The sequence below is a fragment of the Aquarana catesbeiana genome, linkage group LG02 (genome assembly GCF_042186555.1).
Source record: "Aquarana catesbeiana isolate 2022-GZ linkage group LG02, ASM4218655v1, whole genome shotgun sequence".
Taxonomy (NCBI): Eukaryota; Metazoa; Chordata; class Amphibia; order Anura; family Ranidae; genus Aquarana; species Aquarana catesbeiana.
In genome coordinates this window covers 455,099,218-455,123,632 of record NC_133325.1, presented here as the reverse complement: position 1 = coordinate 455,123,632, position 24,415 = coordinate 455,099,218, and the positions used below count along the sequence as shown (strand labels likewise).

The 24,415-nt window shown below is 44.0% G+C and overlaps 1 protein-coding gene across 3 annotated transcripts in view; it reads right to left on the bottom strand.

Annotated features, from left to right (window-relative positions):
* Window positions 1-24,415, bottom strand: part of LOC141128363 (uncharacterized) — an 84,574-nt gene that overhangs the window by 23,257 nt on the left and 36,902 nt on the right. For all 3 annotated transcript variants that reach the window (XM_073615609.1, XM_073615608.1, XM_073615610.1), the window contains exons 5-8: window positions 19,518-19,688; window positions 6,897-6,988; window positions 430-587; window positions 89-192 (exon numbers count right to left, since the gene is read on the bottom strand). In XM_073615609.1, the coding sequence (XP_073471710.1) occupies window positions 89-192; window positions 430-587; window positions 6,897-6,988; window positions 19,518-19,688 (525 nt within the window). The remainder of the gene's footprint in view (window positions 1-88; window positions 193-429; window positions 588-6,896; window positions 6,989-19,517; window positions 19,689-24,415) is intronic.

Below are 24,415 nucleotides of genomic sequence, written 5' to 3'. Positions count from 1 at the left end.
ACCTAATAAAGTGAGGTGAGTGTAAGTTACCATTATATACACCCTTATTACATAGCGAAGGACACACCTTTCACTGTACACAATTTACCTCCATAGTGATATTTCCATTTGTAACTGCATCTTTAATTTTCATGAAAACATTGTCCACCAGATTAGATGCCAACTCCAAATTACATCCAGAATTTACAGAAACTGGAAACAGAAAAGTATAGTATGACAGATTAAAAAACATCACTTTTTTTTGGTCAGTGTTTTTTCTATATTCTGACTCATGTCGCTTGCCTTGCTAATTGGCAAGTACATTATTATTATTATACAAGTATTATATAGCGACAAGAGTTTGCGCAACGCATTACAACAGACGAAAGCCAGTGACATTCTTTTAAGCTCCACTGATATATTTTAATACATGCCAAACTCCGAACTCACCTATTGCCGTTTCCAAGAAGCTGCTGGTGTACTTGTGCTCCATCATGATAAATTCAAGTGCGCCCTCGTCACTGACAACATAGCCTTCAAAGCCCCATTCTTTGCGAAGGATGTTTGTTAGCAGCTTTTCATTCGCACAAGCAGGAACCCCATTCACTCTAATAAAAGACAATGTATTAAAGTGTATGTAAAAACAGAACTTCTCCTATTTGCCACCTTTTTGCCTGTTAAATATCATTTTAGAAACTGGGTTGGTTTTTCTGCTATATAAGTGCAGCAAGTACCTATTGTCTCAAGGAGAACAATTAGCCGTCCTAGTTCATATCTTGTGACTACAGAATGATTGGCCCAAATGTTGTGGAGATGGGAGTGTAAGCAGGCCTGAGAAGTATGGCAAGAGAAAACTGGGCAGAGCTATCAACATTTAACCACTTTAGTACCACACTTTAGCCAAAAGATGGGTACAGAGCAGGTTATAGTTCATTAGTGAAGATAAAAAAGGAAAAAGGATTTGGGACTTTAAATGAGGCATGCAGCTGGGAAAGTAAAGCAACATAGTACTAGTCTTACTTCATTTCCACATTCCCCCGATTGGCCACCACGCTGCTATCCACCTTTACAAATTTACTTCCCCTTTTCTCACTCCCAATTAACTAACATCACTATTGCTATACCATTTAGTTCTACTCTGTTGGTATTAACATATCTCGATTCACAATGATAACTACTCTGCTATATTCACGTAGTATTTCACAGTCACCTTTAGTATTCCTATTTTTACAGGTTATGATGTGATTATGTCATATCACAAGCGTCCCATAGATACCTATTCTTCACTGGCGTTTCTACTAGTTGCCTTTAGGGTACCGCCTCAGCTCCCGGGATTGACGATACACCCCTGGCGGGTTCTGACCCTTGGCACCCCCACCCATCTACACAGGTCCTTTGTAAGTTACTTACTACGTTATAAGTTATCATCCTTATTCTAAGATTACATTTTACCCTTTCCTGCCTGCCTTCTGGTTAGTCCCTTAAAACCTTCCTATACATTTTATATAGATAGCTACACCGCATCTGCTCTTGAAGATTGGAAATATCCATGAAACGCGTCGAGATATTAGATGCTTTTCACACTAACAACCTTTTCATACATCCATTATAACATGCCGCTTTGGACCCTACCAACTGTTACTATGCTATTGTGAAGACACGCAACAATGAGTCTGAGTTTGTTATTTATCCACTACTGTGATTACATTATGTTGCTATGTTGCCATGCCACATTGCTACTATGTATCACTATGTGGAATATAGGTTCATACGTTTTATTATATTATACTGTATGCATTCTGGTAGTATGCAGGTTAATTGGTCACCCGTATGGTCTATTCACCAGACATTATTATTATGTTGCAGTCACATGCAACAAACAGTCTGATGTTTTTTATTATGGTACCATTATGACTACATTATACTGCTATACCATCATGCTGTTTTACCTTTATGTATTTTTATTATGAAATAAAGTTTCCCCGAATTACTATATTCTACTGTATACAATTTGTTACTATGCAAATGATGTGGTCGCAGATATGGTGTATTTACCAGTTATTCTCATTAGTACTATGTTGCGTTACCTTCCCAGCTGCATGCCTCATTTAAAGTCCCAAACCCTTTTTCCTTTTTTATATTCACATATTTGGGATGGAGGTACATTTCCATTTTAATGTCCTCATATAAAGTTCCACCTAGTTAGTTAGTATAGTTCATTAGTGTCCTGATGATTAGTACCGCTTCATCAGTGAAGAAGAAAAACTACTTATTTGCAAAATTTTATAACAGAACCTAAGAAAAACTATTTTTTTTTAATTGTTTAGCAAAAAATAAAAAACCCAGTGGTGATTAAATACCACCAAAAAAAGTGCGACAGCGCTGAAAGCTCAAAATTTTGCCTGGGCATGAAGGGGTTGAAAGTGCCCAGTATTGAAGTGGTTAATTCTCAAAAATGTTGTGTGTTTTCAACCCACAATGGGACTTAGAAGCTGAATGCATTCCTGGCAGATCAACAAGTATTTTTCTGTACTTGCAGGGTCTTTAAAGAGACAAACCATGGGAAAAGGTGCACATATGGCAGAGGTGTATGGCATATGTTTATTTATTATTTTGCCTTGACATACACTTTAACCACTTGACCTCCGGAGTTTGTCACACAAATAGAGCTTTCTTTTGGTATTTGATCACCACTGGAAAAAAAGACTGAAAATGTTGAAAAAAAAGCAATATTTTCTACTTTCGGTTATAGAATATATCCAATAAATAAAAAAAATTAAAAAATCTTTATTTCTTTGTTTTTGTTATAAAATTTTGCAAATAAGCAAGTTTTCTCCTTCACTGATAAGGCAGTACCAATGAGGTGGCACCAATGAGATGGCACTGATAGGCGGCAGTGACAGGTGGCACTGGTGGGCCCTCATAGGCGACACTGGTGGGCACTGAAAGGCTGCACTGATGGGTACTTATGGATGGCACTGATGGCTGGCACTGGCAGGCATTTTTCATTGGCACTGATTGACAGCTGCCTGGGCACTCATTGGCATATCCCTGGTGGTCTAGGGTGGCACACCTGGTGGTCCTGTGTGGTGGCTATCCCTGGTGTTCCTGGTGGGCTTGGGCGGGCATCCGAGGGGGGGCTGCGCTGATAAACAATCAGCGCAGACCATCCTTTCAGGAGAGCAGCCGATCGTCTCTCCTCTACTCGCGTCTGTCCGATGCGAGTGAGGAAAAGCCGATAAATGGCTCTTCCTGTTTACATCGTGATCAGCCGTGACTGGACACAGCTGATCGCATGGTAAAGGGTCTCCGTGACACTGATTGGGAATTGGTTAACATTTAGAGGAAATCAAGGGGTTAACCATGTGCCTAACAAGTGTAATGCGTGTAATATGTGCTGCTTTTACTAACAGATCTTACTGTTTTTTTTGTTTTTTGCCAAATATATGCTCTGTGTACAGAGTCCTGTGTGTTTGTACACACAGGACTCTGTGCTGTTATTGGACACAACTAATCAGCAGGTCTCGTAAATGTAAATCATTGGCTGGAACCTGCTGACCATATCGCCAACCACAGTGTCCACCGTGCAAAACCACAGCGCAGGTTAGCAGGCGGCACACACATGCAAGACACAAAACCGAAAGCAAGCCGGCAATGTTTGTCTACATTGCCGAGCCTGCAGCTGCGGCCCGGTCACAGTAAATTTACTGTGACCCAGTGGCAAGTAGTTAAAGGAGTTGTAAAGGCAGAAGGTTTATCTTAATGCATTCTGTGTAGCAACCGTCCAAACACCCCCTAATAGTTACTTGAGCCCCATTTCTATCCAGCGATGTCCACGAGTCCCTCGGCCATCCAGGATTCTCCCTCCTGATTGGTTGAGACACTATCAAAGTCAGCCAATCAGGAGAGAAAGGGGCGGGGCCGAACGGCAGCTCCGTGTCTGAATAGATACACGGAGCTGCAGCTCGGCTCGGGTGCCCCCATAGCAAGCTGCTTGCTGTGGGGGTACATGAAAGGAGGGAGGGGCCAGGAGTAGCAAAGAGGAACCAGAGAAGAGGAGGATCTGGGTTGACCTGCACAGAGGAGGTAAGTATAACATGTTTGTTATTTGAAAAAAAAAAAAAAAAAAAAGAAAACCAAGACTTTACAATCACTTTAACCACTTGCCGTCATTATACAGCGGCAGGTCGGCTTGTTCCCGCAAATCGCCGTAGCTGTACGTCAACCCTTGAAATAGCTATAACAGGTGCTCACGCACACCAGCTGCATGGCGGGGGAGCTGATGCGCATGGCTGCGATGTCTGCCCGCCACCCGCGATTGCTCCACAGAGAAGCAGAACAAGGATCTGTCAATGTAACAGATCCCCGTTCTGTCAGGAGAGTAGAGAGTGATCGTCTGTTCCGAGTGATTAGGAACAGCGATCTCTCTCCTCTTCCAGTCAGTACACTCGCCCCACACTAATGCCGCGTATACGCAACCAGACTTTTCGGCATCAAAGGTCCGATGGAACGAATCCGTCGGACAATTCGATGATCGTGTGTGGGCTTTATCTGACTTTTTCTGTCGAAAAATCTGACGGACCTTAGAAATAGAACAAGTTTCAAATCTTTCCGATGGACTCAATACCTATCGAACAAACCGTTTGTCTGTATGCTAGTCCGATGGACCAAAAAAGACGCAAGGGCAGCTATTGGCTACTGGCTATTGAACTTCCTTTGCTAGTCCGGTCGTATGTCATCACGTTCGAAACGATCGGACTTTGGTGTGATCGTGTGTAGGCAAGTCCGTTTAGTTGGAACTACGCCGAAAAGCCATTCGAAGTGCAGTCCGACGAGAAGTCCGCTCGTGTGTACGTGGCATTAGAAACACCTCCCAGGGAACACATTTAACCCCTTGATCGCCCCTAGTGTTAACCCCTTCCCTGCCAGTGACATTTATACAGTAATCTGCATTTTTATAGCACTGATCGCTGTATAAATGTCCGATCTGTCCGCCTCAATGTCGCAGTCCCGCTAAAAATCGCTGATCACCATTACTAGTAAAAAAAATAAAAATATAATAAAAATGTCATAAATCTATTCCCTATTTTGTAGACGCAATAACTTTTGTGCAAACCAATCAATATACGCTTATTGCGATTTTTTTACCGTAAATATGTAGAAGAATACATATTGGCCTAAACTGTTGAAGAAATTATTATTATTTTTTTTGGATATTTATTATAGCAAAAAGTAAAAAATATTGTTTTTTTTCAAAATTGTAGGTCTTTTTTTGTTTATAGAGCAACAAATAAAAACTGCAGAGATTATCAAATACCACCAAAAGAAAGCTCTATTTGTGGGAAAAAAAAGACTTCAATTTTGTTTGGGTACAGCGTTGCACGCCACGCAACTGTCAGTTAAAGCATCGCAGTGCCGTATCGCAAAAAATGGCCTGGTCATTAAAAGGGGAAAATCTTCCGGTCCTTAAGTGGTTAAAGTAAAATCTATTTAGTCAGTTTAGCCTATAGAAATAACAGCTTTGAGTCCTATGGTGAGTAAATGGTGAGTGGAAATGCTTTTACTTCCACAAAGCATGCAGTATCTGTAATCCTGGCCTAGACTGCCAGATCCCATCTTGATCCAAAGTTTAAGATTACTACGTATGTTAAATTGATTGTAAAGTCTAATTTTTTCCCTATAAAAATAACAAACGTGTTATACTTACCTCCTCTGTGCAGTTGGTTTTGCACAGAGCAGCCCAGATCCTCCTCTTCGCGGGTCCCTCTTCGCTGCTCCTGGCCGCTCCCTCCTGCTCAGTGCCCCCACAGCAAGCAGCAATATCCCTCTGACAGAAGCCGGTGATTGTTTTTTTTCCCCCTCACGCTGACAGCTGACCAATCTTCTGTTTACATCACGTGATCAGCTGTCATTGGCTGACAGCTGATCACATTGTAAGGGGCCGGGATCGGTCCCTTACGCCGATCTGTGATCAGCCGAGTCTCAGACTCAGTGATTACAGAGTGTGCCGCACACGCCCCACAGGCAGCTAGTGCACGAGAGTATAATGATGTGTATGCTTTATGTTAAAATTCAGGTTCAATTGTTATGCCTAGTTCCTTATGTATGTTAGGAAACTGTTAACAGTTTTGGTCATGTGATCTGGGGGCGGGAAGCTGTGGTTAGTTCTGTAAGATTGATGCTGCTGAATAAACACCAGGCTCATGTTAAGGCTCCTGCTGTCTGTGATGATTTTAACACCAAGGATAGCAGAGAGGACGTCATATGATGGCCTCCCGGCAATTAATTTGGCTATAGCGTGGGTGGGAGAATGTTAAAGTGGCTGCACTCTCAACATTACCTCTACATGCATACAGTGAGGATGATTTACTAAAGGCAAACAGACTGTGCATTCTGCAAGTGCAGTTGCTCCAGAGCTTAGCAAATGAGATGAAGCTTTGCTTTGCAAAGAATACCCAATCACATGCAAGAAGAATAAAAAACAGCATTTTTGCACATGGTTGGATGATGGAAGTCAGCAGAGCTTCCACTCATTTACTAAGTCTGGAGCAACTGCACTTGCAGAGTGCAATTGCAAAGTGCAGTCTATTTGCCTTTGGTAAATCAGCCCCATTGATTTTTTTCTCCAGAAAACCAATGCCTTGAATCCAAAAGCTTGCCCACACACTGAGTAGGAAAAGAGCTCCTGGGAGATTTAGTCCTGGGAGTGTGCCTATGTCAACAGGAACGGACTTCCCATTTTATAAGCTGATGATAATGTCATGTGGAGTAATAAAAGCTCTTTCTCACTACAGGAATAAAGTGAAAAAAATAATGCTGCGGAATGCTCTATAAGCATAGAGAAAGGTTTGGGGAAAAAATGTCTAATTCCTGGACACACACTTTAAATGATTTAGCAACCATTGCAGGATACTTACCTATTGTAGCTACACATGACACTGTAGGTCCCAGCTTCAATGCAAGCCTGAAACTGAGGCAAAAATGTCATTCTCCAGTCTCTTTCCTCCACCTGTTGATATTGAAACCATAGAAATCAGCAGAGGAAAACATAAGATGGAAGAGACAAATGCAATATTGTAAATATCAATAAAACTAATTTGATTCATACTTTTAGAAAGAACAGAAAATAAAAAAATCTTTTTTTACAGGCAAAGCTCCCCTAGAATGTATTTCTCTGAAAGACTCCAGCAGCAATATCTCATAACTGGAGTTTACAATTTTGCCCTCCTGATCGTCTTTAAATCCAGAGTAGTACTGCTTTAAAAAAATAAATAAATAAAAAGAATAGTAACTGAGGCCAACACTATTAAAGTGAACCTGTCAACATGGAGTCACTTGTATCCAAAAGCTAGGTTTCTTGAACTTTGCTGATTTTCTTATCTGCCATGGCATGGATTCAGCTGCTTGGATGGGTTGAAAATTCAAGTTAGACTTACCGGTAACTTGTTTTCCAATGGTCTTTCAGGACAGCATCCAAGAGATCATGGTTCCTCCTCCCACAGGAAACACCTCATCAATCAAATCTTTATCAGGAGGCTTCCACCAGTTGTTTGTAGAGAACCGCCAGCCCTGGCTGCAACACATAGGCTACAGTTATATCATAGTATTACAGCAACAGAATAAAAGGGTGGGTTACTGCTGTCCTGAAAGACTATTGGAAAACAAGTTGCCGGTAAGTCTAACTTGAATTTTCCCAAAACGTCTTTCAGAACATCACCCGAGAGGATAATCAAGACTTACCCCATTTAGCGTGGGACAACAGCCTGTAAAACTTCCCTTCCGAAAGCCTGGTCCCCACCCGTCAGCAGGTCTAACCTATAATGATGGGCTAAGGTCGTCAGACTCGTTCATGTAGCTGCCTTACAGATTTGTTCGGGGGTGGCACCAGCTTTTTCTGCCCAACTCACTGCCAAAGCTCTCGTAGAATGAGCCCGAATACCAACTGGACTCTCCTGGCCTGTAAGGCAATAGGCCTCTGAGATAGCCACTCTCAACCATCTGGAAATGGTTCCTCTGGTAGCTTGTCTTCCTTTTTTTTTTTTTTTTTTTAATTTTTTATTTATATTAGAGAACCGGTTCCCCGGGATGTACAGCCATAATGTGATTACATTTAACAACAGTACATACATAGGTATGAAAACAATATGTAACGCACATTGAGACGAGATGAAGTAACATGGCATCACTTTTCTGTAAGCTTGGGAGGCAGAGCAAGATATTGCGGCACTAATTGCCTACATCTTAATCACCACATCATAGTTTCTGATATATAACTATGAGGTCATCTATATCGTTCCCTCCGCTGGTCCTCCGTCTGTCAGTGTGCCTTGAGTGTGATTGTGGGACTACAAAGACACATGGTCCCGGTTTAAACGGTTCCCTATTTGTTTTATTATTTTGAGAAGAAAAGAGAATATCTAGTAAGAGAAAGAACAGATTAGTGAAGTAAAATGGGTATAGACAGGATCAGAAAGAGAGAGAGAAAAAAAAAAGAAAGAAAAAAAAAAAAAGGGGGGGGGGGAGGATATGAGGAAGGGGGGGGGGGGCTACTCATGGGGGAAGGGAAGGGGCTGGGGATCTGAATAGTGATTCACGAGTATGTGTATCTGCTTGCATCTATCTGCATGTATTCCTCATCAACAGAGTGTATTATAACCTCACCGGCCACTAAGTGCCTGTCCCTCTTCTGAATACTTAAACATATTCCATAATTGCCATGTTTTGGTATACGTTTCCTGTCTGTTTTGGCTTGTGAGAATTAAGTCTTCCATCTGATTTATTTCTTCCACTTTTTGGTGCCATAGAGCTATGGTTGGTGTTTGAGTGGATTTCCACAAGAGTGGGATGCAAGATTTTGCTGCGTCTAGCAAGTGACGTACAACGGATTTTTTGTAAATCCGCATGGGGGTGTCATTAGCATGTAAAAGAAAATATGCCGGGTCCTCTGGTACGGCCCGGTCTGTAAATTTTTGTGTTATCTGACGTACTTCCTTCCAGAAGTTCTGGATCCGAGAGCAGGACCAGAAAATATGGAGAAGTGTGCCTTTTCTTTCCTGACATCTCCAACACACATCCGAAGACGAGGGGAATATTGTGTTAAGCAATGCTGGGGTTCTGTACCAATGAGTAAGGATTTTGTAATTCGTTTCTTGTATCTTGGTACATAGAGAGGATTTATGGGTGAACTGCAGGATGTGTTGTATTTTGCTGGTGGTGAACTGACAATTTAGATCTTTTTCCCATTTGGAGAGGCCCTGTAATTTATATTCCTCTGCTGGGGTAATTAACATATTATAAGTTAAAGATAGTGAATGTAGTAAGGGCCCTGTTCCCGAGCAGAGGTCCTCCATAAGTGTGAAGTTTTGGTCAGTATCATTAGGTGGTGACATACTGCTAAGGAAATGATGGAGTTGTAGTGCTCTCAAAAAGTCCAGACGGAACTGTCCTTCTGGGTCGGAAAACTCTGTCATAGTCTTCCACTTACCCCTATTGCTAAAATGTGAGGCTTGGAACAATCCCTCCTCCCTCAGTTCCCGAAACCTCCCATCACCCATACCTGGTTCAAATAAAGGGTTACCCAGTATGGGCTTAAGTGGTGAATTATGAGAGAAGAGAGAAGATGAGTCAATCAGATGAGCACAGATGTGTGCCGTGTTGCCTATCAACGGGTGGCGCTTGAGGCCCGTTGGTAGGGCAGTGTAACACCAGGGGATTCTGTGTAAGGGAGTCGCGCTTTGTGCTTGTTCAAGTTGCGTCCACTGTTTGGTGTTTGTATGTCGGCACCAGTCGATGAGCCTACTTAGATGAGTTGCTCTGTAATAAGTCTGGAGTTCAGGCATTGCTAGACCTCCGTATCGTTTGGGCAATGAAAGGATCTTCCTGTGAAGTCGCGGTTGTTTCCCTGCCCAAAGAAATTTAGTGAATATTGATCTTATTTGGTTAAAGTAATCTGCGGATATGTGTATTGGCATAGTCTGTAGTAGATATAAGAATTTGGGTAGGATTGTCATTTTGAGGATGTTGCAACGTCCAAACCAGGAGTGGAGCCCCCCTTTCCATTTATCTAGCATTTGTTGGACCCTTTTTAGTAGGGGTGGGAAGTTAAGCTTGAACAATTGTGAGAATGTCGGGGGTATGTGTGTGCCCAGGTATTTCAAAGCTGTAGTGGTCCATTTCAGGTGAAAACTATTTTGGAGTTGTGTGAGTTGTGGAGTTGGAATTCCCAGACCCATCGCTTCCGACTTACTAAAATTAATTTTCAGATTGGCTAATTGACCATAAATGTGAAATTCTTTCATAAGGTTAGGGAGAGAGATGGTTGGGTTTGTAAGGGAAAACATCAAGTCGTCAGCATATGCAGACACTTTGTATTGTTTTTTATCTACTTCTACTCCTGTGATATCTGGATTCAATCTAATGTGGCATAGAAAGGGTTCCAGGGAGAGCGCGAAAAGCAGAGGTGATAAGGGGCAGCCTTGACGAGTCCCATTTTTAATTGGAAAAGCTTCCGAGATTACCCCGTTCGCTCTTACTCTGGCTGTTGGGTCTGAGTAAATTGCGGAAATCCAATATATCATTTTGTCTCTTAGTCCTATGTGTTTCAGCGTTGCAAACATAAACCTCCAGCTGACCCGGTCAAACGCCTTTTCGGCGTCTGTTCCGAGCAGGATGCATGGGGACTTGGTGCTATTAACTATATGCAGTAGGTTAAGGACTTTAATCGTGTTGTCCCTAGCCTCCCTAGTCGGGACGAAACCTACTTGGTCTAGGTGTATTAGTGAAGTGAGGTGTTGTTGTAATCTGGTAGCGATGATCTTTGTAAAAAGTTTTAGGTCCGTATTCAAAAGGGAAATTGGGCGATAGGACCCGCATTGGCCTGGATCTTTACCCTCTTTTGGTATAACGGAGATCTGTGCCTGCAATGTGGAATTGTGAAACTTCCCCCCTGAGCCTAAGTGGTTATAAAGTCTGACCAAATGTTGACCTAGAGAGGGGAGTAGGGTCTTATAATAAGGGATTGTAAGTCCATCTGGGCCTGGTGCTTTACCCAATTTAGTATTTTTTAATGCAGTTTGTAACTCGTTCAACGTGATGGGCTCTTCTAATATTGATTTTGCATCATCTGGGAGGGTCGGCATTAGGGAGGATGATATGTAATCCATTGTGTTTTCGGGGGGGGGGTTTGCGTCTCCTTTAAATTATATAGAGAGGAGTAGAAAGAGCTAAACTCCTGCACTATGTGTTGGGGTAAAGAGGCCTTCCGACCTGTAGAGGACATAATGTGGGGGTATATATGAGGCCATTTTTTGTTTTCGTAATGATTGGGCTAGGAGCCTCCCGCATTTGTTACCTGATTCGTAATTTTTCCTTTTGCTAATTTGTATTGCGGCTTTCGCTTTATATCGCAGGAGGTCAGTGATCTGTGTACGGACTGAGTCTAGTTCTATTTCCAGTTGTTTGGTGGGTGTCTGTTTATGGCGCTCTTCTAATGTTTCTAATTTCTTTAGTAAAGTATTCAATTGTGCAATCCTTAGCTGTTTTAGTCGTGAGCCGTGTTTAATAAGTATCCCCCTAATAACGGTTTTGTGCGCTTCCCACATTAATCCAATGTCGCAGTCGGGGGTGGTATTAGAGGTAAAGTAGTGGCCTATTTCCTTGGTTACCTCAGCTAAGGTTTTAGGATCCTTTAGAAGTCCCTCATTTAACCGCCATGGTGGTCGCTGTGTTGTCCTCAGATCTGGGAGAACGTACCGCAGTGTGATCGGAGCATGGTCCGACCATGTAATTGAGCCTATGGTGGCTTCTTTAATCGCCTGCAGGTCTCTATGGGGAATCAGGAAATAATCGATTCTGGAGTACGTCTGGTGTGGTTTAGAAAAAAAGGTAAAGTCCTTCTCCCCCGGATGAAAGAGACGCCAAGCGTCTATCAGTTGTGAATTGTGTAGCGTCGTACCGATACGTTTGCGCAAATCACGCGAGATTGAGGATGTTCCAGTGGAAGTATCCTCCGTAGGGGACAGGGGAACGTTCAGGTCACCTCCCAAGATCAACTGTCCTTCCGAGAATTGCGATAGTAGGTTCAGGTGTCGTTTAAGGAATTTGTCTCGGTGTGCGTTGGGAACGTACAGATTAGCTAGGGTTACTTTTGTTTCCCCAATCTTTCCCTTTAGGAAGAGGAATCTACCTTCTCTGTCGTATTTCACTTCTGTAAGTGACCATGGGATTTTCGACGCGATTAGAATGGAAACCCCTCTAGATTTAGCCTCTGTGTACCGTGAGTGGTAGACCACCGGGAAAAATCTATTCTGAAGTGTCGGCAGAGAGCCTTCTCTAAAGTGGGTTTCCTGCAAAAAAACAATATCAGCGCCCATACGTCTCATGTCATTAGTCAACATACGTCTTTTCTCTGGCGTGTTTAGGCCCTTCACGTTTAGTGATACTATGTTTATGGAGGCCATGGTCGTGGGTGGTGGGTATTTCGATATTCGAGGGGTAAATAATAGGGAGGGGGTGGGGGAAGAGGTAAGGGGGGGAAGAGTAAGGGGGAGTAAAGGGGGTGTAGAGCAGGTTCAGTAGAAGAGAGTGAGGCAACTCAGGAAAAAGTAAAAGAGAGAATTTAGAAGCTAACACCAGAGAGTGCAGCTTAGTGCAATTACTAAATTAGCCAAATAGGCTATTACGCTCCCCAGATGTTGCACTGGGAATGGAGCGCTGTCCTATGTGGGGTGTTGGATAGACAGGGCCGGGAGGTGAGCTCCCGAGCCTCCCCTTCCATCCCCGGCTGTCGATGTTGTTTGTTTGTGTATGTGGTATGCGGTTATCAACCATGAAACGGAGTCCTATATGGACTGGTGAATAGGCAGGGCTGGGAGACAAGTCCCCAAACGCCTCCGTCCAACCCCGGCCAGCAATGGTTATGCAACACACCATTGGGAGTAATGCAATCGGACGTTCTGGTGGTGTAAACATGTATGATGTGTGCAGTAACAGGGGCTAGAAATAAAGTAGGTATAACTAAACCCAAAAGCAGTGTTGGAGAACCAATAACTTCAGCAAACTAAACAATGAAAGTTAACCGTTCCATCCCTGCCCAGTGTTACATATCATTGAGATGACATCTTCTACCTTGCGGCATAGTAATATATACCTGGTGTGGAGGTCAATGAGATGTACCTAGATTATGAAGAAAATTAGATAACATGGAATAAAATAGAATAACTTAAAAAAAAAAAAAAAAAAAAAGTTAAGGTACGGGTAAACCCCATGGAAGTACCGGTTCCGTGTGTGGGGCTAGGGTTGAAGTTTGTGGGCAGTTTACCATCTCCCGAGCTGCATCAAAGTGATCCCCAGCTGTCGCGGAACCGGAAGCACAGACTTAGCAGTTAGGTTTCCCCCCCCGCCCCCATAAGGAAAGGCAGTTTTGGGTTCCTTGTAGTGGTCACATTCCTGCACGTCAGTTCTGTGTAGAAGGTGGTTTGTAGTATAGATGTCGCTTCCTGTCTCTGTAAAAGTAGAGCAAAGATCCTCTGACCACAAGGGTGGATGTTAATGAATTCCGGGGGGATTCCACCTCCATTAGCTGTGTATGTCGTTGGCTCCGCGACTTTTAGGACAGATAGTCTCGCTGATGGAGACAGTTCTAAGAGTTCCTTGTCTTGCAGCACCTCTCAGGGGGATTGGAATCTATCTTGGGGGTTCCGTTTAGGCTGGCTCTAGGGCTGGCGTGTCTGATAGTGAGAGAGAGGGAAAAGTCTGCGCCTAGCGTGCCGCCCCCGTCTGGTCTCCCCTCTCCCCTCTAGGAAACAGGGATGAGTGCCTAGGAAACATTGGCAGCCCACATGAACTAGGGGTCACCCGTATAGCTGTGAGAAGTTGTGGCTGGACAGGGACGAACGGCCGTAGGCCTACTCACGTGGTTCTCCACCCGATGCCGACCGGTGTCTGCGCCTGTTCCTTTGCTGGCGTGGTGGCAGAGGATCACGCAGCCCAAAAGGACCCGATCTTCCGGATGGGCGAGGGAGGAACTGCAGCCAGTCCGGAACCTGAATGGGCTTCACTTCCATGAATCTGAAAAGGGCTGGGAGATCCTCGGTTCGTTGGAGGGAGAAGGAGCCCGTGTCTTTGCGGAACAGCACTGATAGGGGGTATCCCCATCTATATGTAAGTCCCTTTTGTTTGGCAAGGTCCAGAAGTGGGCGAAGGAGGGCTCTGCGTTTCAGGGTTGCTCTTGATAAGTCCGTCAGGATCCTAGTCTGCATACCCTCTACCTCCACTTCACCATGCTCCCAAGCCCGACGCAGAATTGACTCCTTCTGGGTGTAGCGGTGTAGTCTGCAAACTACGTCGCGGGGTCTGCTTGGGTCGTCAGGCCTGGGGCCCAAAGCTCTGTGTACTCTATCAAGTTCGATCTCAAGGTTAGGTTCCTCCAGTATCGTTCGGAAAATTCCACGTACTGTCTCCCCGAGATTCGCCGGCGGTGTCGTTTCCGGGATCCCCCGGAGCCGCAAGTCCGGTCCTCCATGTCCTCCAGGTGCAGTTGTAGGGCTATGGCGGCATCCTTCTGAGAATCTCTAGCCTGCTCCAGGGCCGCCACTCTGTCTGCTAATAAGGCTACCGAAGTTTCTCCAGTGGACACCCGCTCTGCAAGAGTTGAAACTTCCCCTCTGACCTCCTGTATATCGCGGCGGTGAGTTTCTTCTAATTTTAGAATAAGCGCCTCGATGTCTGTTCTGGTGGGAAGAGCCTGGAGCAGACTCCGAATGTCCTGGTCAAGCAGGGGTTCAGATGGTTGTGGGGACGCCATCGTACCTCGATGGGGGCTTCCGTAGTTATCGGTGGATCGTTCGGGTTCAGCCCGGGAACAGGGAGAGACGCAGGTCTCGATCTGCTTTGAGGCCTTCTGCTTCTCGCCTCGTGGTGCCGTAACTCTGGAACCGGGTGATTGGCCTTGTAGTTGTAGGAAGTAGCGGCGGATCTCTCCAGGGCTTTTGCCAGCGGGCGTCTCCCATATATATGCTCTTGTTCTGCGTCTTTTGGCAGATTGCATATCTCTGGTAGGTTAATGTTAGCCGGGTTTTTCTTGGAAGAAGCCGGGAGCTCAAAGAAAAGCAGCTTCACTCAGCCATGTCTAGGCCACGCCCCTGTCTTCCTTTTTTACTACCAGCAAATGAAACAAATAATGCGTCTGAACGCCTAAAGTCCTTGGTGGCTTCCAAGCAACTTAAGACTGCTCTTTTTACATCCAAGGTATGGAATTCTTCTTCCTTCTTACCCGATGGATTAGAGCAAAACGTAGGAAGAATCATCTCCTAAACTCGATTTTGGACCGAAGCGACTTTGGCAAAAAATTTGCATCCGTCTTCAGAACAATTCGGTCTGAAAAAATAGAAAAAAAAATAGCTTACCGATTGACATGGCTTGCAGCTCACTAATTCTTCCAGCTGTCGTTATAACCACTAAAAAAACTGTTTTTAAAGTAATCAGTTTCAGGGAGGTTAAACTAATGAGTTCCAAAGGTTCCCTGGTTAGAGCCTGTAGAACAACTGATAAGTCCACTTTGGACAGCTTCTGATCACTACCGGTCTGGACCGGGTGAGGGCTTTAAAGAATCTGATCACTAGGGGTTCTGATGAGATATATTTTTCCAAAAATACACCCAGGGCAGCAACTTGAACTTTGACGGTACTGACAGCTAGGCCCTTGTTCGCTCCTTCTTGCAGGAACTCCAGGATAGAAGAAACCTCTTTTAAGGATTTGCCGAATGCTGTGCACCAGGAATTGAAAACACTTTTGGAATAAATTGCTCTGGTAACACTCTTTCAGCTAGATAGGAGGGTAGCAAGCAACCTGTCCGAAAATCCTTTCCTCCTCAAAAGCTGCTCCTCAGAAGCCAAAATGAGTTTTAGCTTTGCTACGTCCTGTGAAGCAGGGGGCCTTGTATCAGCAGGTCTTGTCTCAACGGAAGGTGCTAATACGGTTCGAGTTGCATCTGTAGAAGGGGTGAAAACAAATCCCTCTTAGGCCACAAGGGAGTGATGAGGGTTACTTGGTATCCTCTTTCCGGATTTTTGCTATGACCTGAGGGATAAGCTAAAAAAGGGGGAAAATTTTCCAGCTGTGCACCAGAGCATCTACCCTCAGGAATGACTCGTTTCTGTTCAGGGAGAAGAGAGACACCGGTGTATTTTCCTGAGTCGCAAAGAGATCCACTCTTGGCTGTCCCCATTTCTTCACCATCATCATATGGAAGGTATCTGGGTTCAATCTCCATTCCGCTTCGTATACCTGGTTTCTTCTGAAGAAGTCCACTACACTGTCCCCTTTAGGTGGACCGCAGACAAGGATAGAGTATGGAGCTCTGCCCATCTTTGAATGCTTCCTGCTAGGCACTGAAGAGCTCTGCTTCTGGTGCCCCCGTCTGTTTATATAGGCCACCACTGTGGCGTTGTCTGACAGGATCTTTATATGCAGTTCTAAACTTCTTCAGCAAACGTCAGTAAGGCCATTTCTATTAAGTGCGCTTGCAATCAAGTGATCAAAAAAATATGAGCAAAATATAACTGAATAGATTATTGAATCGGTGTAAGGTGAATATATTAATTACCAATAATAAATATTGCCAAATACAAAAAGTGCTTGTAGATAAATTATAAAATCAAATATGAATAAATATGCATTCAGTGATCTCACGCAAAAATAATCAAATGCATAATTACTAAATAAAAAATTCAAAAGTTCATAAATCACTAATAGATTGACAGATAATGGTGGTGAAGGTAAATTCAGTCCATTCATAAAGAGTTCGGTGAAGATACACCAATCACATAGAGAGGAATCACATGTCCACAGTTCGTTTAAACACAGCCCATATAGGTGAAGAGGGAGGAAGGGAGTGTGAAGAAGGATCCCAGCAACCGGTGATTCCAGGATGGACCCTTACCAGACACGGTGGACCTCCTTAATAGCAAGGTCTTATGCGCGTGCAGATACAGCCCTCTGCAGGGACAGATGGATGGCGGCGTCTGAATCCTCGTTCCGGCAGGAAGCAGTTCCAGTGTGTAAATCTAGAGAAAGGCACTCACTGTACACATGTGCTGTTATATCTCATCAGGAAGCTTCCATGACACTACCCCGGTGCATGACGGAAGGCAGTCATGTGACAGGAGGCGTGTCTGCCGGCCAACAGGAAGCTGAGCGTGAAAGCGTGTGGTCAAGAATGGATTCTAGTTGAGAACCAAAGAGCAAATCCCCTGCGAAGGGAATGCTACACAGCCTGTTTTTTGATGCCGCGTCCCTGGGCCAGGTTTTTAGCCATAAGGCCCTCCTAGCAGAGTTTGTTAACGCTGCGGACCTGGCCGACATGCGTGTAGATTCTGCCAAGGCATCTGCAATATATGATACTGCTGCAGATAAAGTTGTAAAGAAGTCCAAAATGTCCTGTTTTGGGGAATCCGCTGCAACATGGACCTTCATCTGGTTAATACAGTGTTCTAAATTCCTAGCAACGCATGTCGTTGCCATTGCTGGCTTCAGATTGTTCATCACTGATTTCCAGACTCTTAAGAAGCAGGTCCATCCTCTTATCCATGGGCTCCTATAGTGTGGCCATATCTTCAAAGGCGAGGTCAGTTGAATTCGAGACCTGTGAGAAAGCAGAATCCAGTTTTGGATCCTTGTTCTAGATTCAGGATTTTCCGCAAAACGGGAATCTTTTCTCGTGAGCCCGAGAAAAAAATGGCTTCTTCTCTGGTTCCAGACATTCTTTTTTTATCACGTCTGATTATTGAATAGACTAGAAAAGTACGGCCTTTTGAGTCTCCCAAACCTGCGTACATGCGGTCATGCAGGGAGAGCTCCTTCTTTTCCTGCCCTATCCCCAAGGTAGCATGGATTACTTTCAGGAGTCCTCCAACCTCTTCTAGTGACATCTTGTACTTAGCGGCGGCATCTGCTTCCTTTTCCTCCTCCTCTGCTCCATCTGGAGCAAGGGAAGCAGGTTCTTGGGAAGTGTCCTATTAGATCGGACCCCCTGCCAGTATTAGGGAGCCCCCTTGGGATTCTGAGGATGGCTGCGGAGCCCTGGGTTCCACTGAGGGACCTGGTTCTTCTCTTAGGTTTGACCTAAAGGCTTGAAAGGTAGCGCGGAGCTCATCCTTACTGGTTGTAACCAGATCGCCACAAATGGATGGAGACTTCTCCCTGACTAAATCTGAGATGCAATCTGCACAAAGTGATTTAGTCCAAGCTTCACTTAATTTTTCTTTGCAGACAGAGCACCTTCTCTTTACTGGTTGAACACAGCTTTTGGCCTGGACAAACAGAAGAAAAAACAAAGGACCACCCTAAAAAGGCTGCTGCACAGCACAAGTAAAACACCCAGGTGCACTAGGAAAGAAAAACTTCTTACTTCTCGGCCACCAGAACCATGGCACCTGCTCAGCCTTGCACCGCCGCCGTCCCCCGCAATGCGGGCAGCCAGCAGGGGACCACAGCAAACTGGTCATCCTGCAAGAAAAAAAGGGCACCACTCTCAGGCAGTACAGGCTCTCCCCGAGCATGGAAGGGGGAGAGGGAGCCCACGGGACCATCCAGCAAGAGGCAAGTGGGAGGATCATTCTCCTAGCAAAAAAACTGACAGGTGAGAACCTTTAGTCTGCCAAGAAAGCCCTGAGAGATCATGGCTCCCACCAGAGGTGTTCCGCTGGCTGGAGGAAACACAAAAAACCTGATGGAAGAAACGTGAAGCTTTTTATGTTTTCCACTTCAGATAGTTTTTTTATTTATTTCTTTTTTTTATTATGGGAATTTTTATAGCACCAACAATTTATGCAGCACTTTAAATATTGTACATTCAAATCAACTTACAATCCAAGGTCACATTCATACATACACATACTAGGGCGACAGGAGCCAACTAACCTACCAGCATGTCTTTGGAATGTGGGAGAGAACTGGAGCAATGTAGAAAACCCACACAAGCACAGGGTAACCATTTTTAGGCCACTTTCACACTAAGGCGTTTTACAGGCGCTTTTGCGCTAAAAATTAGCGCCTGAAAAGCACCTGTAAACGGCCTCTTCTGCAGCCCCAAAACCTGAGTGCTTTCACACTGGGGCAGTGTGCTTGAAGGACAGGAAAAAAAGTCCTGCAAGCAGCTTCTTTGAGGCGGCGCGGGAGCACTGTATTTATTGCTACTAAACTGCCCCTGCTATTGAAATCAATGGCCGGCGCTTTTAACCCTTTTTCGGCCGCTAGCCGGGGTTAAAAGTGCCCCGCTAGCGACCAAAAAGCGCAGCTAAAACGAAGGTAAATCGGCGCAAAAATTTGCGCCGATTTACCGCCGACACCCTCACCACCCCAGTGTGAAAGTGAAATAAGATAGACTTTGTTTTGCCAAACGGATCAGATCACAGAGAAAACAGCAATTAAACTCTATTACAGCTCAATGACTGGGTGTATATGCATGCCATTATATAGGTAACCATCTGGAGTAATGGATCTATTCGCTGCACCTTTGTGTCGTATCCCCATTACTATACCTTGGCATCAAAACTGAATCTTGAAACTGGTACATTCTCAGGACCCCCATGTACATCAAAGTGCTTGCAGCCTGCATTCGCTTTTACATAACGAGGATGGTCTCCTTGCAGTCCTTTTACAAAAGCAGCAGCTAGAACTCCACTAAGATAGGGATCTTCTCCATAGGTTTCCTAGATATGAATGGCACAGAAATTATCATCTGGTCAATCAGCAAGTGAAGAGTAGAGATAGAACATTTTAAATTACATTCATTATATGTATTTGATCTGTGTATTAAGCCGTTTGTCTGGACTTCATATTTAACATAACACTTAAAGTAAACCTAAATTTTGTACTTGCAGGGCAAAGCAACAGATTCACTTTAATAATTCCCCTCCCCAGGTGCACACACACACACCATTCCTTCATTCCCCTTCCACTCTGTTCATTCGACAAAGAAAAAGTTGGTATTTACACTTTCTGTCACCCCTCAGCCATGCGACGACTAGAAGAGCTGTCAATTGGATTTAGTAATTCTTCCATACCTGGAAGTACCATGTATTTTCTTTGTAGTAGTTACAGCACTCTAGAAACTGTTAATCTTCTGTGATTTTCATACCCTCAGATCTCTAATGCCCCGTACACACGGTCGGACTTTGTTCGGACATTCCGACAACAAAATCCTAGGATTTTTTCAGACGGATGTTGGCTCAAACTTGTTTTGCGTACACACGGTCGCACAAAGTTGTCGGAATTTCCGATCACCAACCATGCGGTCATGTACACCACATACGACGAGACTAGAAAAGGCCAGTTCAGAACCAAGCGCGGCACCCTTTGGGCTCCTTTTGCTAATCTCGTGTTAGTAAAAGTTTGGTGAGAGACGATTCGCGCTTTTTCAGACTCGTGGTTTTCAGTTCATTTTCTGCCGTTCAGTTTGTGCTTGTGGGTTTGTATCTGCTCTTCAGTGCGTGCAAGCAAGCTACGCGTGACTTGGATTAGTCACTGTGTTCTTGTTCGTTCGTTGCTGTTTTTCAGGTCGCTCTTCACAGGCCTTGCTGTTCTTCAGTGCGTTCTGTTACTTCGTTCTGAGCAGCCGACCGTTTTCTAGCCATGTTGCGTATACATACTCCTCGTAGAGTTCGTGCTGTGCGGGGGCTTGGTGTTGGGGTCCTGACCTTGACACAAGTCCAGTCCATGAACAGGGTGGGGAGGAGTTCACGGACCAAGAATTGGTTGCTTCAGCGTGACCAGTTCTCTCATATGCCTTTGCTCCATGAGATCCGTGACAATAATCCTGATGATTTCAGGAACTTTCTCAGGATGACGGACCCCGTGTTTCACCGTCTGCTGGCTTTGCTGACACCCTATATCAGCAGGCAGGATACCTGCATGAGGCAAGCCATCACTGCAGAGCAGAGGCTGGTCGTTACCCTGCGGTACTTGGCGACAGGGAGAAGTCTGCAGGACTTGAAGTTCTCGACAGGCATCTCCCCCCAGGCTCTGGGTATTATTATCCCAGAGACCTGTTCTGCCATCATCCAGGTCCTGCAGAAGGAGTATATGAAGGTAAGATTTTTATCCTTTAATATCACATTTTATTGTATTGAATGTTTGCTAATATATTGTATTTCTTTCCTCATTCCCTAATTACCATGATTGGAATATGCTGTGAATGTCCCCTTTGTCCTCATTCATGATGGATTTTTATGTAATTAATTTTTTCGGTCCTTCATACAGATTGTCCTTCAATAACCTCCCCAGCATGTTCTCCTGCCCTATATTCACCGCATGTAGTCACTTAAAACAATGTATTTTATCAGCTCCATAGTAGTGCTTTACCCCAAACACCCCCTAAAATGTTTTGAAATGTGATTTTTGCTTTAAATTCAGGCAGAGTGCCAGAGGCTTTTTTTTTGTGGTGTCCCCAAATCATTTTGAACCCTCCCTCCCCTCAACTGCTAAGTCAGCTGATCCCAATTCTCTATCTATCCTCAATAATCTATCTGCTGACTTTGCCAAACCCATACACACTATACCCATCTCTTTACTGGTCAGATTTATGGATGAATTCCCCAAAGCATGCAGTGCAATGGCCTGCCTGTATACTTTCAAATGGTACTGTTTAAAGTTTTTAGATCCTATTATTATCTTGATAGGTAATAGCAGAATGTCCAAATGTGCTCAAATGTGTACAGTGTGTATTTATATCTTTGTATTCTGACACTTCTTACCTGTCCAGTGGTCTGCCAATAGTGTAACTAAGGAGGGGCTGTTCAAAGTAATACCCTGTATTTAGGCATTCATCTCTCAATGAAGTGGATAAGGTTACCTGTCCAAGATTTCCACACCCCCATAATGTTAGAAATGGCCCATGAGAGGGGGGGGGAGGGGGAATATGATAGGTGTACCTTATACTTTGGTGTTGTAAAATTCCCCTTAATTAATGCTGTCTGGAGGTTGGCCAAGAATGTTTGTGTCTAATCTGCTTGCCTGGTTTATGTGCAAAAAAATTTATTTTTGTTTTCCTCAACAGTTTCCTTCCACGCCACAGGAATGAATGGCAGACTGTGGCCTCCCACTTTGCCGAGCGGTGGGACTTTCCTAACTGCGGAGGGGCAATGGATGGGAAACACGTCCACATCGTCCCAACTCGGGGGTCGTACTATTTCAACTATAAGGGGTTCAATAGTATTGTGATGTTGGCGGTGGTGTCGGCTAATTACGACTTCTTGTATGTGGATGTGGGGAAGAATGGCCGGATGTCCGATGGTGGAGTCATCGCCCAGACGGAGTTCTACAGGCGTCTCCAGAATGGCAGCTTGGACTTGCCACCTCCAGAGGACAATGTGGAAGGACTCCCATTCGTGTTCGTTGCTGATGAAGCGTTTGCGCTGGGGGACCATCTTATGCGGCCATTCCCTATGAGGACCCTCACCCCGGAACACAGGGTTTTTAATTCCCGGCTGGCCAGAGCCAGAAGAGTGGTGGAGAACACATTTGGAATCCTGGCCAGCCGGTTCCGCCTATTTCTGACACCCATCCATATGGCGGAGTATAAACTTAATCATATAGCAAAGAGGGAAGACACATTAAGGAGTCAATGCTGCTCACCCCAATATGGACAAGAAAAATGGGAAAAGGTCCCCCGAGCGGGGTTTTTAGGCAGCTAACCATAGATATGAACAAGGCATTAAATAAAATATTAAAGTACTTTATTGAAGGGTAATGAATGAATGTAACAACATATAAATATAAATTGGGAGCTCCAGTGGGAAAATACCCATACCAAATACATATAATAGCAAACATAGGTTATACACAGCATATGATAAGGCTATTGCATAACAATCCTGACGCGTTTCGACCCATGAATTTTGGGGTCTCTTCAGAGGATGAGTTTGCTACAGAAAAAAGAACAAATTTTTTTTATAACAGTATGTCCAGCTTATTTAAAAGAATTACAGCATAGGCAAGTTTGTTTAGCAACACTTTGCACATAATTACCACTGAGTTTGGATGTACCCCTCGATCAGAGCCTCCCCACACAGCAGCCAGACCATCCAGTGTGCCCGCACGTAGCAGCACCCCAGGAAAAAGGGGGAACAGGAATCCACTTGATATGGCTTGCAAGGAGTCACACGTATAATTGCCCCCCCACCAACACACCACTGGGGGGTGGGGTCGGAACCTACGAAAATTGTCAGAGCGTTAGCTCCTGAATATACCCATATAGGTTAGTAGTTAGATTTAACTGTTGGGCGGTCAGAAAGTGTTGTAACAATCTATTATAGCTTGAATTGATCATGTGAAGGATAATAAAATGAGTAAAGTGACTATATTGGTATAACTAATATAGAATATGTCAGGGATGACCTTGTCCTTAAATGCTGACAATGGCAGTGATAGGAAGAGAAGTGAAGGATGTGCACAGTGAATAATGACATGTAAAATATGTGTGAAAACAGGAATGTGCATGAAAATGATGCGAGTGAGTGTTTAAAACAGAAAAAAAAAAAATATATATTTATATGTTGTTACATTCATTCATTACCCTTCAATACTTTAATATTTTATTTAATGCCTTGTTCATATCTATGGTTAGCTGCCTAAAAACCCCGCTCGGGGGACCTTTTCCCATTTTTCTTGTCCATATTGGGGTGAGCAGCATTGACTCCTTAATGTGTCTTCCCTCTTTGCTATACAAATTTGGGTGGTTAAACACCCCTTCCCCCATTTGACACATGGGAGTTAGACATGAGCTGTGCACTGTCTGTTCTCCTGTATATATCCCTCTGTGTTAATCCTAGATACCACATTAGATTATATCCATATATTTTCCAAAAATGTGTTAAATCGCATGTTAAATCGCACATTAGGATTTTAAGTAGACTCTCAATAAGAGGACTAAATTGGAATTATATTTCTTCCCTTGAGCTCACTAAATCAGTTACGCTCTTGTATTGTGAGTCTGTATTATTATTATACTTAATCGAGTCTATAATCCATAGCCTTGTTCGTGGTTGCGAATAGAGTAAAATCGCATCGCAACCGTGAGCAATGAGGGATCCACTGGATCCGATGCAAATTTCCTTATCTGGGTTGTTATACATTTACTATTTTGTGTATCTGGGAGATATTTTTGTGTATTTGAGAGTTATGTCCTTTCAAACAAATCTATTTAAACGTTGAAATTATGTTGCCATTTCTGGGTTGTTGTGGTTCTTACATACTTTTGGGAATATTGTTAGAATTGTCAGTGCGCAGTTTCTAATGTTTACCTTGTATTATCAATAAGAAATTATGTAGAAAACTTTTGTTATTTGTTGTTTTTCACAAATCGCATATGTGAGCTCGTTTGTGTGCCTCTCGATCGGCGCCTCCCCGCTTGCAGCTTGCGCCATCGGGGCCCCTGTGA